The sequence below is a fragment of the Parasteatoda tepidariorum genome, chromosome 1, assembly GCF_043381705.1.
Source record: "Parasteatoda tepidariorum isolate YZ-2023 chromosome 1, CAS_Ptep_4.0, whole genome shotgun sequence".
Classification (NCBI taxonomy): Eukaryota; Metazoa; Arthropoda; class Arachnida; order Araneae; family Theridiidae; genus Parasteatoda; species Parasteatoda tepidariorum.
Window position 1 is genome coordinate 103794658 of NC_092204.1, and position 14433 is coordinate 103809090.

Here is a 14433-nt window from a genome sequence, read left to right on the forward strand (position 1 = left end):
CCTTGCGCATTGTATATTAAATATATATATATATATATATATATATATATAAATAATATGAAAATAATATTAATTGTTACAGTAAGAGTCAAAATAAACATATAAACTCGTTTAAACTTTTTACCAATGATACTCACTTTATTTTTTATATTTAATATTTCTTCATTCTTAAGATAATATGAATTGTTACAGTAAAAGTCAAAATAAACTTATAAGCTTTCTCAAACCCTTTTCCAGTAAAATTCCCTTTCCCCTATATTTTTGGCATTTATTATAATTAATAAATTTACTGCCTATAAATTTAGTGAACTTAAATTCGCAGGAATTTAAAAAATCTCTGTTGGCCTTTGAACTTTTTGCCAGAGAAACCTACTTCACTCTCCGTGTGTAGCATTAGCTAAACATTGTCAAATGATAGAATTAAAAACCAACATGAACTTATTGGCAAAGCTCATAAAATCTCGATTGAGTCTTCAAATGTTTGACAGAGTAATTTGCTTTTTGGCATTCGTTGCACGCTGCATAACTATTAATTTTGTCAAACTCATAGTTACTACTACTCAACTAACTGCAACTTCTGCTTTTATTTTAAAGTTAACAGCACTTTCGGACTGTTGCTCGGCAGACTTCAAAGAGAATCATTGTTAACGAACCTTCTTTACATTTTGACCTCACGAAAACAATATGTCCGTATCACACAGTTCATATAACAAATATAAAAAGAAAGATAAAAAAAAATATGCAAAATCGTTTGCTTGCCCATTTTTATGAGTTTCTCCAAGAAGTCATAAAACGCAAACTATAAAAAAAAATTTGCTAATCGGTCGAAAGTCCTTTTTCCAACAACGTGACCTCACCACGTCAGATTTGCATCTGAAGATGCTGAAAAACTCTCCCCTCACATCACGTGATGATGAAAGAAACGAAACAGAAACTAGGCGCGGCAAAATTACTTTCGCGCCCCCTCCTCCTCTTTTATTTTATAGAATATTTCGAAATGCAGTGCTGTATCGAGGTAGACGGCCCTTAAGGTCGACGAGCAGGTGTCGGCATCACTTGGCTGCTAAAGAGTTTATTATTTCAAGCATTTTGTTGTGGACCCTATCATACCCGGAAGAACTAATTATTATGATATACGGGGTTAAATTTTAATGCGGAATTTTGATGCACTAGGACAAATGATTTCGAAAATGCATTGGGAGGATAATAAGGTAAAATGATACCATTACTCGTAACATTAAGTTAGAAGAAAAAAACCTCACTAAGCGAATGTTATTTGAACGTTTATTGAATGGTATTCAAGTTGTTATTTCGTTTAAAAAAATATTTAAGTAAATAAAGTAAAAGCACTCAAAATTCTTTTGCAGTTTTTATTGGTTATATTTATTCGCTATTAAATAATGATAAAAGCATACTCTATTCACGAGGTTTTGATGCATTTTGAATATAAATAAATAAATAGCTTCTTTGAATGGCGAAATCACTGTAAGTAAAAAAATAACTACTAATTTTTATAACAAGTATTTATAAAGAAATTTATAATTAAAGTAAGAAATATAAATTTATAATACTTGTTTTTATAAATAAAATAACAAGTTAATATGAAGAATTTTCAAATTTAAACATTTTGAATAATGACCTTTTAAAAATATTCAAAAATGTTGTTGAAAATGTAGCCTAAACCGACTGGAGCCGTTTGCCCGAAAGATAAATAATTATTCCAACAATAAATATATGAATAAATAAAGTAAAATAAAATAAAAAGAAGTGGCAAAGATTTAATTTTTCGCTTCATCTTGCCAGTAAAATAGCTGTAATAGATTTAATTCGTTTTTCAGTAAATGAACGTAAGATTTCAAAAACGCTCTTCCTCCATTTTTGTTATTTGAATAATCACGAGCAATTTATCATTTCATAGCTAAAGATTCCAATAGCAACATTTTCATCGTAGATTTAGCTAGTAAAGTTACTTTTTGATCACGTGGTTCTTTAAAGTGCTGAGTATAATAATAATTTTTAAAAGTTCAAATGAGGTCCAGTTTTAAAAATCAATTTGAAGAGCACCACAATAAAAAAAATGACTAAAAAAGTATTGCAATCGCATTTGAAATGCACTCTATAATATGGTATATATATAGAGTGCATTTCAAATAATTGGTTTCTTGTATGCACTCTATATAAGAAACCAAACTGAAAATTGCCTAACTTAATTATATTTCTACAAAGTGTCGAGTTAACATTAATAAAACAGTTTTGAAATCAAGCATCTGTACTTTTCAATAGGGATAGATTTCGTACTTTTACGTTAGTTTCCGTAAGCTCCCGCACGTAAGATTTGAAGCAACTTCCCATGTGCGTGTTCGCGTTAATTTTAGACGCTACGTATCTTTACGTTATGTTGGAGTCATTAACTCTACAAAGACAAAGCTAGCTGTTAAATGTTGTTCAACCAGATCTTCAAACTAAAAACATGGAATGCGAATTTGAAGATTGATGAAATTTAGAAATGAATCGCGCTATATTACTGACTAACTTACCCGTGTAGTTTAAAGCCTTAAGTTATGGTTATTTGTAGACCTCACGCAGAAACTGAATTTCTTCAATCACAAAAGCTTCATTCTTCATCGCTGAATTCATCAAAATCTAGCAAATTTTTCTGCTCAGAGAACAGCAGTTTTATGTGGAGCAAAGCACCTTGAATCATGTGCCACAGCTTTGTAGAGATCGTCTACGTCCATGTTTGTTTTGTGGTCTAAGTTAAAATGATATTCCACTACGTAAGCGTTTTTAACTTATTGGTTTTTGCAAAATCTCTTATTTTTCTTTATGTAACAGGGTGCGTAGCGTTTTTAAAAAGTGCTTAAAGGTGCTTATAAGCCCTTTAAAGATGCTTTTTTCATTGGGTGTTTTTAAAAAGTGCTTAATATTCCCTTTTCGAAAATGATATTTCTTTCTTTGCTATTTCGATTTTCGTGTCGTATTATGTAAAAGTGCGCTTTTCACATTGTTCTGTTCAACGTTTTCACAATTCAAACCACCATCTATTTCGGCGTACCGTCGGTCCATAGTGTATGAAAGAGCCAATCATTTAACATGTTTGATGAAATGCTTGCGGGTCCGCATGTGCGTCTACTGGAGTTGGGCAGTGGCGTAGTGACGGGGGGGGGGCATCATGCCCCGGGCGCTACTCACAAAGGGGCGCCAAATGGTCCATAAAACAAAAAATTGCTGGATAATTTTTATTTTTATTATAATTGNTGATTTCTTAAAAATTATATTTTAAATTTAGTGCCAGTGTAATATAATAAATGTTATTTCGTAAATAAAAAGATGAAATGAGTAAATAAAAAGATGAGAATTATTTGTAAATTGTGATAAACATTAATTGAATTTCGTAGGATTTACTGCAGCTAAACAATATCCAATCGTTGTGACATGTTTTGGAATAATTGAAAACATATATTTTTTTTTCTCACGTTCAACGTTACGATGGGGATTATTAAAAAATTAGGAGGCTTCGCCCCCTGCTCGCTGGCGCTCGCCAACCCGCATACATAGTAATTACTTTTATTAATATATTATAATCATATTATTATTAAATATATGTATCTCCTTAGAGATAATGAATATTTACTTTTTTATTGCTTTAAATCTGTGAATTTTTAGAATATTTCTTTATAAATATATAAAATAAATAATAGGTATCTTTTGAACTAATTCTAGATGATCATATAAATTGCAAAATCTAGTCTTGTTTTCTCAACTACATTTTTTGTCTCAAATTTAAGGCCTAGCTTGAGCCTATGACTTTATATATTTTACTTTATTAATTTGCGAGTATATTTAAAATATAATATTATATGGTTTTCGAAGGAGGGGGCGCTAAAAAGGTATTGTGCACCGGGCGCGAGTTAGGCTCGCTACTGCTCTGGAGTTGGGTTCGGTGAGATTATTTCACTTTCACTCTGCTGCATTTTGCAAGATTTCTCAATTTCAGGCTTCATATTTCCCTCTCTGATATCGAACCGAAAAATCTCACTTTATAATGGCTAATAAAACCAAGAAAAAGAGTTCTTTGTCAGAAACTAGTTATTTTATCATGTTCATGTAAAGTCTTTGAAAATTAATTTGCATTTTGTTAATGCATATAGTGCTTTAAAGCATTTTTGAGTGCTTAAAAAGTACTTAAAAAGTGCTTATTTTTTGTTGAAAGATTTGGCTACGCACCCTGTATAAGTTTGATATTTTTTCACGGGTGTATACGCATTTCACCAGAGCTGATGTATGTATACTAGATGTGAGCATGCGCAATTAATTAAAATTTTACGAACGGTAGCTACATATCATGATTCCATTCGCTTAAAAGTTTAATAATATAACAGAATAAATATATTGAAATAAGCGAAAAGAGAAATTAAAATTACCAATTTCCTGGCTAAGCTATTGGGGTATGTTTTCTAAATCGCAACCTTTCGCACCATTGGAATTGGAAATTAGTATCCATGTTGTGTCGATGGGGTGCCACTATTTAAAGCTTTCTGACTCTCCTTGTACTGAAGTGTACAATGATGATGGTTAAAGCATCCTACTACGAATCCGACGGTCCTTGGTTAAAAACCTCTCGCCGGTCAACGGGCTTCTCTTGCTCACATTCCTATCTACACAACATTTTTGAAACTCATCGCTATGCTTTTTGCTCAAAAATGAGTATATGCTTCTTCAATTATAAATACAAGGTTTTTTTTAAATTCATCTATTATTTGCTTAGGAAGTATTTTGAAACGTTTTTGCTCAATTTTGAGAAATCTTTTTCTGAAGAGCAGAGGTCATCAATGATAATGGCCTTAAGTTCCATGGATCCTTTCGAAAAATGTCAGTATCCCTATGTCTCCGTATTCTGGTCTTACCATTTCCATATTTTCAATGTAAGTACTCACTAAATTTTTTCTTCTTCTTTTTTTTAGGATTGAAACTATTTTTTAATAATCTCGTTAGTCCCCAAAAAAATTAAAAAATTTTTTATTGAAATTAAATAGACTAAGTTAACATGATTTTTTTTTTACTTTTCTAATTTGACAGATTGACCGCAACTATCCAGAAGTACCGCTTTTTTGAAACTCTTGTCTTCCATTAATTGATTATACAATTTTGGCAAGCATATTTTTTTTTCAAAATAATAATAATAATAAATTAAAATTTTAAATGTAGAAATTAAAGTAGATTAAGGTAGTTTTATTCCTATTGACTTTACAAAACGGCATACAATTATCAAGCAATTTCACCTTAAATATCAGAAATGTTAGTTTGAAGATGATAACATTTACTAAAAATGTTATCAACTTCAATTGTTAGTTTTCAATATTTTAAAATATATTAAAAGCCAACAAGAACGTTGCTAAGTATTTAACTCATAATTACATAACTTTTACTAAATATATTTACAACTGTAATGGAATGCAATGCAAATTACCGATATTTTTCGGAGCATAGTTTGTTGTTGACGACCCTTTGGTGCTTTTGTATCATTTTGACGAGCTTGACAGACGCGTAGTACTTCAAGCAAGCACTCCACACCTCCAGACCCAATAAAGTCTTCCATGAAACTACAAAGAAAGAAAAATATGACATATATTTTAAATACATAAACTTGCATCATAATCAGATTGTCGATTCATCTCAATTCGTTCTAAAAGTTCGATTTTATAAAATATTTTTAAATTAAAATTTTGAAAATGTCACCGTTAATTTTCATTTAAACATTTAAGATGTCTTTTTTTCCAATGTGCATCCAACGAAGTTAAATGCACACTTATTTATAAAATGATAGTGTTTTTTTTCCAATCAGAATTCTAAAAATATTATCGAAAATTTTAATTTAAAATTTTAAGATGGCTTTCATTGCATCTTCCTAAGTTTCTTTTAAACATATTTAACTGTTTTCTTTCCTTTTTTTCACTAATAGTTTATCTTAAATTTACAGAATTTCGTAGCTAAAAATTTCAATGTAAAACTGTTTAAAAAATACAGGTTGCCTCTAGAAAAAAAGGCTACAGTTCTACTAAAAAAATCTTTAAAAAATAAAAATAGCGTAAACTCTTCTATTAATGATATACAACTTCTTTTTAAGTAATGTAGAGTACATAAGTTATAACAGAAGCTGTATTGATAAGAAACTTTTATAGAATTGCAGTTTCCGAGAAATTTTTTCATAAGTACCGCAGTTGTTTTAACATCAGTTTGCATGAAAAAGTGAAATATAAAAGAGATTCTTATATCCATGTGCCTCTTATCCATTTTTATCTCATGACGATATTTTATTGCTTCATGGTCTCATAATTTGATTAATCGACAATTTTCAGTGATCTGGAAATAATTTTATTTGTATATAGATTTAAAGGTATAATTAGAGAAAAGATTTTCATTTGTAAACATATTAACAGTTTTCTTTAACCATACTATAAGCATTTTAAATTAAAAACGCAGTTCCGGAAAAACTTTAATCAATTTTCACGGGTAACTAAGTGTATAAAGAAGAATCGCCTAGCCTAAACAAGCAGGCTGTTTCAATCTAGCATTGTGGGAAAACCTCTTCATATCTGGATGGTTAAGGTTATCTCAACCAAATTGAGAAAGCTTCATGCACTCCTGATTAATGTCTCAAACACTGTTTGCAAATCATGGCCCGGAACCACAAAAACAAGAAAAAGGGTTTAATTTTATTTATATTGCCCCGAGCCTCCTTCTCAAAAGGTAGCTTGTTCTTTTCAATGCCAAGGCCTTCATCTATTCCTCAGGTACAAAATTATTCTTCCTAATTGGTGCTGAATAAGGTTGTTGTGTAGTCCATTCTCCACTGGCGTGTGAAAACACCGTTTGTTGGCGAGTAATAAAATGAGATTCGCGTGAGCGCCTGTCCATGCATGGTTAGATGGAGATAATTTATCCCACCATGGAAATGATTTATACCTCAATATTTTATCGTAGATTCACACATTTATACCGAATGTATACTTTGAATACTGCTTATGATGGTTAAGTAATTGAATCCATTTTACAGTACTTGATTAAAATTTTACACATAGTTTGTTGATACCTATCTGATACCACACATATTACCGCAAGTTTCTAATTTCTCACCAAATGTGCATTTTGTATACCCCTTACAATAGTTAGGTAGGATAATCCATTTTATAACTTGTGATTCAAATTTTGCATATAATTTATAGATAGCTGTCTGATAACACAAATTTTACTGTAGGTTTATACATTCCGACCCAATTTATACCGCCTGTGATAGTAATTTAATCACCTTTGCAATACTTGATTTGAATATTTGAATTTTGTGTATAACTTTTTTAAATAATATCTGACTGATAATTGGGCACATTTTAATACGTTTGTAGAGTTTTTAAGCTATTGAAAGTAATATGTCTGTTTCATTACTATTTTTTATTGTGATTTAATTACTTATCATAAGAATTTAGTCAAATGTTTTTCTCTTGTTCTAATTAGAAAACTTTTTTAATCACTGAAAAGTAAAATATCTAAGGTGAACAGATGCGTGAACTATTAAAATACTGATTAAGAAAAAATTATTTCAAATTCTGCGAAGGCTTTTGAACTGTTAATGAACATCCAAAAAAGCAAAATACCAAAACAGAAGACAGGGATTTCCTAGTGATCGTACAACAGGGCTCCCAGATGTTCAACATCCCGAGAAGATGAATATTCAACAATCTGCCCCAGGCTTAACATAATGTTTCAGAGCCCAGACTTGTTTTATTATTATTATTTGAGCTACTGACATCGCGTTTTGAAATGTTACAAATGAACGAGAGGAACGAAATTAATGAAGAGTTTTAAAAGAAGGTGAGGGCAGGGTTACACGTGTCAGAAAAAATTGCCGGGCCTTTTTCTTAGGCGGTAGTTTCTTTTAATAGCCACACGTGTGACCTCAGAGGTCACTTTTATTTTACCACAAGAGTTTCGATAATGGATAGTGTTCGCACATGGAAATTTAATTTCTCGTTTAATAGAATTGGAAGGGTTATACTGTTTTGCATGCAGGAGTTAATCGAATTTCTGTTATATATAGCTATCCTAGTGGAAAAATGAGTTAGTAACTCCCACATGGTAATGTTAGAAATTGGATTGAGAATTGAACTCTGTGATTCATAATGGTGTATAATATGCTTTCAGTATTTAAATTGCGGCATCTAATTAATTTCTGAGATTCTTAGAATAGACGATTTACTTTATTATTATGAAATATTTATTCTAGCTATTAATCTACACTTCAAGTGAACGACCAAACATATCATTATAAACGTCTAACAATTAATTTCTCTTTCTTCTGTTTTAAATAAAGAATTCTATTTTTATTGAAAGCAATCTCCTGTTTGAAAAAAGCATTAAATAGCAATTTCGAATTTATATTTAAAATTAAAATTGAAACAGTTATACTTCTTTTTTTTAATAAACAAATAAATCGAATGTTAAGGTCTCCATGTCGTCCAGTTTATATGACTTAATTATCCCCACTCAGTAATTTAAAATATGGAAAGATTTAGCAATACCAAAGATATTGAACACTCGTAAGCTTTGCCCAAACTCTGTTGAGAACATTTTTTTTTTCTGTAGCAAACTGTACACTTTGCAGAACATATTGTTAACATGTAGCATAGCATTGATGTTGGCCAATATTAGCATAGCATTGATGTTGGCCAATATTATTAAAGTTATTGCCCCGGATTGTCTGGAATTGAGAACAATTTATTAACAAGTGATCAATAGATTGATATTCACCACAGTTACATGTTAACAATATGTTCTGTACACTTTGCAGAACATATTGTTAACATGTAACTGTGGTGAATATCAATCTATTGATCACTTGTTAATAAATTGTTCTCAATTCCAGACAATCCGGATCAATAACTCCGGAAAATCAATAACTTTAATAATATTGGCCAACATCAATGCTATGCTAACCTGACTTGTAGAAATATCATAAAAAAGATTATTAAACAAACTTTAGAGGATGTATTGGGGGACGGTCTTTAATGTCTCGGAACTTGTTCCTTCCAGCTTGGGTGTCTCATTTTTTTTACTATGTCTTTTATAAACTATTCTTCTTTTACTTGCTCCAATTTTATTGTTATTTACTTATGTACTATTTAATTGGTTTTAATGGTAATGCTTTTTATTGTTTTACAATATTGTTCTCTTGTAATTTTTGCACGTTTATCTTTTAAATTGCTCTTTTAAATTATTCTTTTAATTGACACTTTTAATATATTGCTGTTTTAATGTTTAGCACCTTACATGATTTTAGCTGTTCTACGCCCGCCATGTTCATGGGCTGTTGCCATGTCTGATGTGTATTTTATGTAATTTATGTTTCTACTGTTCTCTGGATATTTTTTTTTTTTTTTTGGATTTTAATAAACATTTACCCGTATACCCTAAATAAGGGCGGGTCGGGGTAAATTCTTCCATATTGTTAACATGTAGCATGCAGATTTATCTACTTGAAAGTGCTAAATCTCTCTACTGTTACTCTCACATTCAGTTTTGAAGTAATTGAGCATGCGCATTATGCCTGCTAGATAGCAAGGTGCGCGCTAAATCTGCAGTGGCTGAAAGTCTTCTCGTTGGATGTGGTGTGGAAATTTGTAAAGATGCGACGCAGTCCTCGTCGTCTGACTGGCTTTACTATGAATGGAGTTACCGTTCATGGTAATCGTATCTTGGCCGTTAAAAGATAAAGTTTTGAAAAACGGGCTAGGTACTTAGCCAGGGTTGTGTGATGTATATGTTTATGGGTGAGCATGAGCTTTTTTAAGCATGAATGATTTCAGAAATGTGAAGTTCCATCGAAACGCACGTGACGGGATGGATTTCTAAATCTTTATATGTTACCTATTATTTAAATTAAAATTCATGAATAATTTCTTCAGTAGAAAAAATTAAGTTTTGACAGTTAAATTTAAATTATGTGGTTCTATATAAATTTATTATGTGAAATTATGACACATTGATTGGGAAAACTAGTGATTCGTATCAATTTTATATAGTTTTCTATAAAGAATTCAAACTTAAAATATTAAAATCTGGTTATACAATCAAGTATCTTGTGACTATTAGTTGTTCTACATAATATTTTTTCAGAAGTTAAACCCGCTTAATATATCTCTTGACCAATCATAACGAAGCAAGGAACAATTCAAAGAAGTTTTGTGTACCCAACACAATTCGCAATAATTTCAGCGAAAGTATGTTGTGTGTTTATACCATCCTTTTCAATTAGAAGAGCAAACTTAAACCATTTTCAAGGTTCAAAGAGATCTCATCAGAATTAAGTAACCAAACATATTTAAAAACTTTTATTTGTCTAAATCTGCTGACCTTCGTTAAGATAAAGTCACAGTTTTTCGAGAACATTCTCTTTGTTTAACGGTATCTCTTTGGGACCAACATTAAAGGTCTTTTTCGTCATTGAGATTCATAAGAAAGGAGACATCTTTATTTTTTACTTCTTATACCCAAAACAATGGATGGGATATCCTCAAAGAAAACGCATTCTAAGAGAAAGTTTAGTCACGCAGCCTTAGCTAACCTAATGGGTGTCTTCCAAACACGGACTGCTGTTATCTTGATTAAAAGAAGAAAAAAAACATCTAAGAAAAGAATTCCGTTTCTTTCGCCAAGATGCAAGTAGAATACAATACAACTCAGCGTCATGTCTTGTAATTTATATTCCAATGGCGGCTTATATTTCTTTTATTTTGCTTTCACATAATATTAAAAACGTCGCCATTTTGAAAAATCCGACCTTGAAGAAATTTGACAAATGAAATTTGCGGACTGAACGGTTTGATGCTCATCTGACAAACGAGATTTTGAATGTTTGGGAGTGTTCTTTGCCATTTTGCTAGTTTAATTCCCCTCGCCCTTTCATTCGATTTTATTAGTTTTTATTTTGTTTGTGTTTCCACTACCTCTGGCAGAGCGATAGACGTTTCATTGTTTACGACTTCCGTTATTTCGTGGAAGCTGTCACTTCGGGACCGTATATCTTCCTTTAGCAATATTAAATTACGACACACACACGCAAAACCTCATCAAGGCCCAGATAGCAGAATGGAACTAATAAAATGTTATCAACGATTACAACCAGTTTTCACCGTGGGAAGGAGTTCTTGGAGAGATGGAAATTTTCTTTTTTCTCTCATGGGTTCTTTTCATTTCAGATTTTTTTTCTTCTTAGAATTCGTTTACTGGCTTAGTCATAGTTTATTACAGAAAGATACATTTGTAGTTATATTAGGCATTTAAATATATGGGCGTTGTCTCAAAACAGTCATGAGACGCAATAGGGTGTTCTAAGAAATGGAAAAAATACTATACAGCGCAACTATGGGTGGCAGAAAAAAAAATGGTTTCATATAGCAGTAAGCATATTACATACTCAGGAGCAATTCGATATCTAGGAATATTTTCCGAATGTGATGTGTCACCAGTCATAAATTTAGTCCATCCAGTCGTAACCAGAACATTACCAGAAACTCAAAATCAACTTCTCTTTTTTTTAAAAATACGTTCTCTTTCATGAAATGAATCAAACATTTTTTTTAAAAATTAAAACTCAAATATAAATTGAAGGCATAATTTTTTCTTACGCAAACGTACTAGAAACGTAAAAGTGCTAAAAACGTAAAACGTAAAAGTGCGTGTTAAAAAGTTACGCGGCAAGGGTATCAGAGCGGTCGATATTAAAAATAATTCTTGAAACATACTATGATAGGTGACCAAAAATGATTTACAGTTAAAAAAATAAGTTAACGAAAAATGAAAAGTGATCAGAAATTTATTCTCACGCATTTTTAAAAATGGTTACAAAGTTCATCAACGGATTGTCCTTATAACTGAAAACTAAAGAGCAACGTTTTCAAACGAACCACTTACAAAAGAAAATAAATTGACGCCAAGAAAATTTTTCCATCTGAAACGCAACGAAAACTTTAATCTTCCTCGCATCAATTTTTCAGTCCAGTGATACTTATTTAGCCTTTTCTTAAATGAAAAAAAACTCTGTTCTTAACCTTTTATAGTATAGGTAACAAATTTTAAAAGAAATGAAAGCTTGCATTATAATTAAGACAACTACATCCAAAAGGAAAAGCCCTGAAAAAGAGAACGAGTCGTTCAAAGCCATTGAATTGTAAACTACCACCCGTTACATCTATACGTGTGGCATAGTATAGGAAAACTAAACTAAACAACTCGCTAACTTAAGTTTAATGTATCTAAGAAGGAGCAGGACAATCAGCACCAGTGACGGAAAAACTTAGTTGGAAGTTTATTCGACAGCAAATGGGTCTTCCCGAATGTTTTGTGAAGTTAAGTAATTAAAAACATGTCATGAAATGTGCCTTGATATTGTCCTTTGACCATTTTGTTCTTCTTCTAGTTTTAAATTTTTTCAACCCAATCCGCAACTGAACAGAAGATTCTTTCGAGTAACTTTTTCTAAATATTTCTTACCTGTTTCTCAAACTCTTCTATTTGTCCTTATAAAGTTAGTTCTTCGTTGTTAAACAGTTGAAGATTTTTTTTTTTTTTTTTTTTTTTTTAAATTGTTCCGCACATATATGCACCCGTAGCTACATGGATTAAAAACATTCTGACAAAATTACCATTCTCTATGATAATGACGTTTCTGGTAATTAAAAACCATAATTCATGTTAATAAAACCGAAATATACTGTACTTAATCATTCATTTGGCAATTTTTCTATTCATATGATAACGGTTTGCTGAAAATTTTTGTTTTCAAATTTATAGTTCTTATTACCACACAATAAATAAAAAATACAAAACTGAAAAGTAAATTAAACCGAATAAATGGTTTTTATGCCAGGCTCTAAATTACCAAATTTTACCACATTTGCTGTATTTTATCACGATGTATAAAACCATATTTTATAGTTAATTTTACCAAAATCATTACGAAAGCACTTCGGAAAAAATTGTTCAACTTTTTGGTGTTCCATTAAGGCCAGAAACACTATAAATTGTTTTATATACTGGTAGTTATGTTCATACTTTCTTTCCCATTGTACTTAATGTCTAATGTCAGAAAATAGAAATAGCTCCGTGCATGTAAAACTCCATATATAAATAAACTACTTAAAGGTGATGCCAATTGAGGATTCTGGTAGAAATATTTTTCTTATCGCATCAATATTAACACTAATAATAACAAGTTGGTCATTGTTATGCGTTGAAGTCTTTTTCTCTAATCACGAAAGTAAAGAGACTAAACACAGAGCGCACACCCTAAACAACTAACCATATAATTTTCTTCAAGGTGGAGTATTGGCTCACTGACCTTATTAGCATTTAACGGGGTTCAAATATGAAATTAACCTTGAATTGAACAGTTGATAATTTGAGTTTACAGCATCAATCGGTAGTTTCCAAATTGAGAATGCGTCGTTAAATATTAATTTTAGAATCCTATTGACTGCCAAAGAAATTAAACAATAGGTATTACACCTATTGCGTCATGTGACAGTTTTTTAGAGTGCTACTATGCATCGTACCTCTTATCTTTTATTTTCTTCTGTGTTGGCAAAGTTACACAGACGCGTATAGTGAATATACTTGCACACTAATGTCATAATATTAATAAAAAAAAATTTTTCAAGGACCCTGCGAAGAAGATTTTAGAAAAGTAAATGAACAAATTAAAATAGCATTGATAAAAGCTTTTGTTGACTTAAAGTCAGGCATCTAAAGGCAATTTCCATAAAAGGCTTTAAAGATCCATCATCAAAGCTTAGATGTTCACTTATAATTGCCATCTCTGTCATTTCTATATCATCAAGAGTTTTAAAGAAATCATGACTTAAAAAATGGATTTTAGTAATTTTATTTAGTTAAAAAATATTACCTAATTAAGTTATTGTTAGATCTAAAAATACCTTTTTATTTTTCATGAAACGAAACCTCTATTGGAAGAAGAAGAAAAAGTCAAGTAACAGTTAAATTAAGTAATAACAACATTTGACCGCTGATGCCCCGCACACCATAATGCTTTCGTCCCAAAACCACCAACGACGAGCTGTAAACGTGGCAGACAATAATCGCAGAAATAAAATTAAAAACACTCGCAGAAAAATCATAGAAACACAAAAAAAAAATGTCTTGATTTTGATAAGGCCTTGTAGTGATCTGCAGTCTCCATGTTTTGGTAAGAGCATCAATGAACTTCTTGTCATTACAAGTTGTTGGACACATTTGGTGGAAATTCAAATTAAGATGTATCTTTCAAAGACTAGTTGTCCACCAAACTTTCGTATGTAGTTGACAAGTCTTTTGTTAACATCGCCTATTACCTGTTTCAGCATTAGCATAGGAAGCCGTTTT

The 14433-nt window shown here is 31.1% G+C and overlaps 1 protein-coding gene across 2 annotated transcripts in view; it reads right to left on the bottom strand.

Annotated features, from left to right (window-relative positions):
- LOC107449775 (formin-F) overlaps nucleotides 1–14433 on the bottom strand; it is a 111771-nt gene that overhangs the window by 36697 nt on the left and 60641 nt on the right. For both annotated transcript variants that reach the window (XM_016065433.4, XM_016065424.3), the window contains one exon: nucleotides 5471–5603. In XM_016065433.4, coding sequence (XP_015920919.1) covers nucleotides 5471–5603 — 133 coding nt within the window. The remainder of the gene's footprint in view (nucleotides 1–5470; nucleotides 5604–14433) is intronic.